Source organism: Pygoscelis adeliae, unplaced genomic scaffold (genome assembly GCF_000699105.1).
Source record: "Pygoscelis adeliae isolate BGI_AS28 unplaced genomic scaffold, ASM69910v1 Scaffold208, whole genome shotgun sequence".
In the NCBI taxonomy this organism is placed as follows: domain Eukaryota; kingdom Metazoa; phylum Chordata; class Aves; order Sphenisciformes; family Spheniscidae; genus Pygoscelis; species Pygoscelis adeliae.
Window position 1 is genome coordinate 1,718,939 of NW_008825290.1, and position 1,581 is coordinate 1,720,519.

The 1,581-nt window shown below is 43.7% G+C and overlaps 1 protein-coding gene across 2 annotated transcripts in view; it reads left to right on the plus strand.

The window, feature by feature from the left end:
• SETD5 (SET domain containing 5) overlaps positions 1-1,581 on the plus strand; it is a 41,445-nt gene that overhangs the window by 25,568 nt on the left and 14,296 nt on the right. For both annotated transcript variants that reach the window (XM_009329942.1, XM_009329941.1), the window contains exon 17: positions 916-1,169. In XM_009329942.1, coding sequence (XP_009328217.1) covers positions 916-1,169 — 254 coding nt within the window. The remainder of the gene's footprint in view (positions 1-915; positions 1,170-1,581) is intronic.

The following is a 1,581-nucleotide window of genomic DNA, read 5'->3' on the forward strand; positions in this document are numbered from 1 at the left end:
AGGATGCTGTTAGATGGACAACTAAATATCTGCTGACTATAGGAAGATATAGCAAAGTCTCACAGGCACGTATGTAATAAGCGAATGATTAAGTAAGTCTCAAAGATGGAGAAGTTAAAATCTGTGAGTAAACCAGCAGAATGGTTAAATATTGTGTCTGAATCTTTCTACAGAGAAAGAGGGTGAAGATCTGCCCAGTCAGGGATCAGTTTTCCAAGGACGACAGACAGGAAGCTAGACAACACACACATAATACAGAATTGATTATTGAAAAGTTAGATGAATAAGAAATAAACAGAGTGCCAGAACCAATAAATGCACATCCCTGAGCAAGACCTGAAGAAGCAAACAACTGAACTGCAGAATTTACTGAATACTTTTTTTTACTATTATTTTAAACTGAGCATCAAAAAAAGATATTTTGAATAGGGGTAGGCCTGAGGGAAAGACATTGATCCTTTGTGGGAGTGAAATGTGTTTGGGCTGTATTGATGTAGCCTACAGGGAACTATTAGGTGCAGGTAATGAAAACTGAGCTGTCTGTGGTTTGTTCGTAGCAGTGACAGTGATGTGCCCTTCTGATCCCTCTCCTGTCCTTGTTTTATCCCTTCCTGGCTCCCTTTCCCCTAGCTCCCTCTTGTGCTTACTTTCTTCTAGTTGAAATATTTCCTTTCCTTGTTCATTGTACGTTCCTGATTATGTATTGTTCTGTTATCAGTATCTAGACGTGTCTCAAGACTGGTGTAGAAGTACTTCAGTGCTACTTCATTTTTAGGAATCTTTTGTAGTCATGTTGGAGATTCATGGGCTCCATTTGGGCTGGGAATAGGGGGAAGGAGACAGCATGTGATTTGCACATGGTTAACGGTTAAGGTTAGTGGTTCAGCCCCATCCTCAGCTCAGTTTGTTTTTCAGACTTGCTGAGTCCCCTGAAGAAATGGAAGTCTCGCTACTTGATGGAGCAGAATGTTAAGAAGTTGCTGAGGCCACTGTCTCCCGTCACCCCTCCACCTCCCATCCCTTCCGTTCCTGGCTCAGTGAGCCCACAGCTGACTACACCCTGCTCATCGCTGCCGGGAGAGGAGGAGAGTCGCAATGGTTATGGCATGATGTTCTCACCAATTCCTTCTCTGGCTGCTAGTCGCTGCAATACTCCACTACAGTTCGAGGTAAATCTGACCAGGGACTGGGAGTGCTAAAAAGAGAGGAACTAGAATATTTGCAGCAGAGGTAGCACTAAAGACACCTTCCTTTTTGAGTATGTGGCTATATGACATGCTGCTGCTGCTCAGGAATTAGACTCAAGCACTACTGCCTTTCTCCTCTACTCCACTTCTGGTCAAATCTCCTGCTCTATTAAATGTCAAACCTTGCTGCAGCCCAGCCTCCCCTCACTTTGTAGCTATCAGTAACATTAGTCTAATTCTTTTCTCCATTTCTGCACAGTAGCTCCCAAATTTTGCAGACTTTTCAGTGTTCTTTAGTCATCTTCCCCACTTCAGATCTCTGTGCCAATGGGGCTTCCAATCCCTGCCTCTTCCAAAGAGTGCAACAGTGCTCCACTTCTCAAAGGCTGTCTTT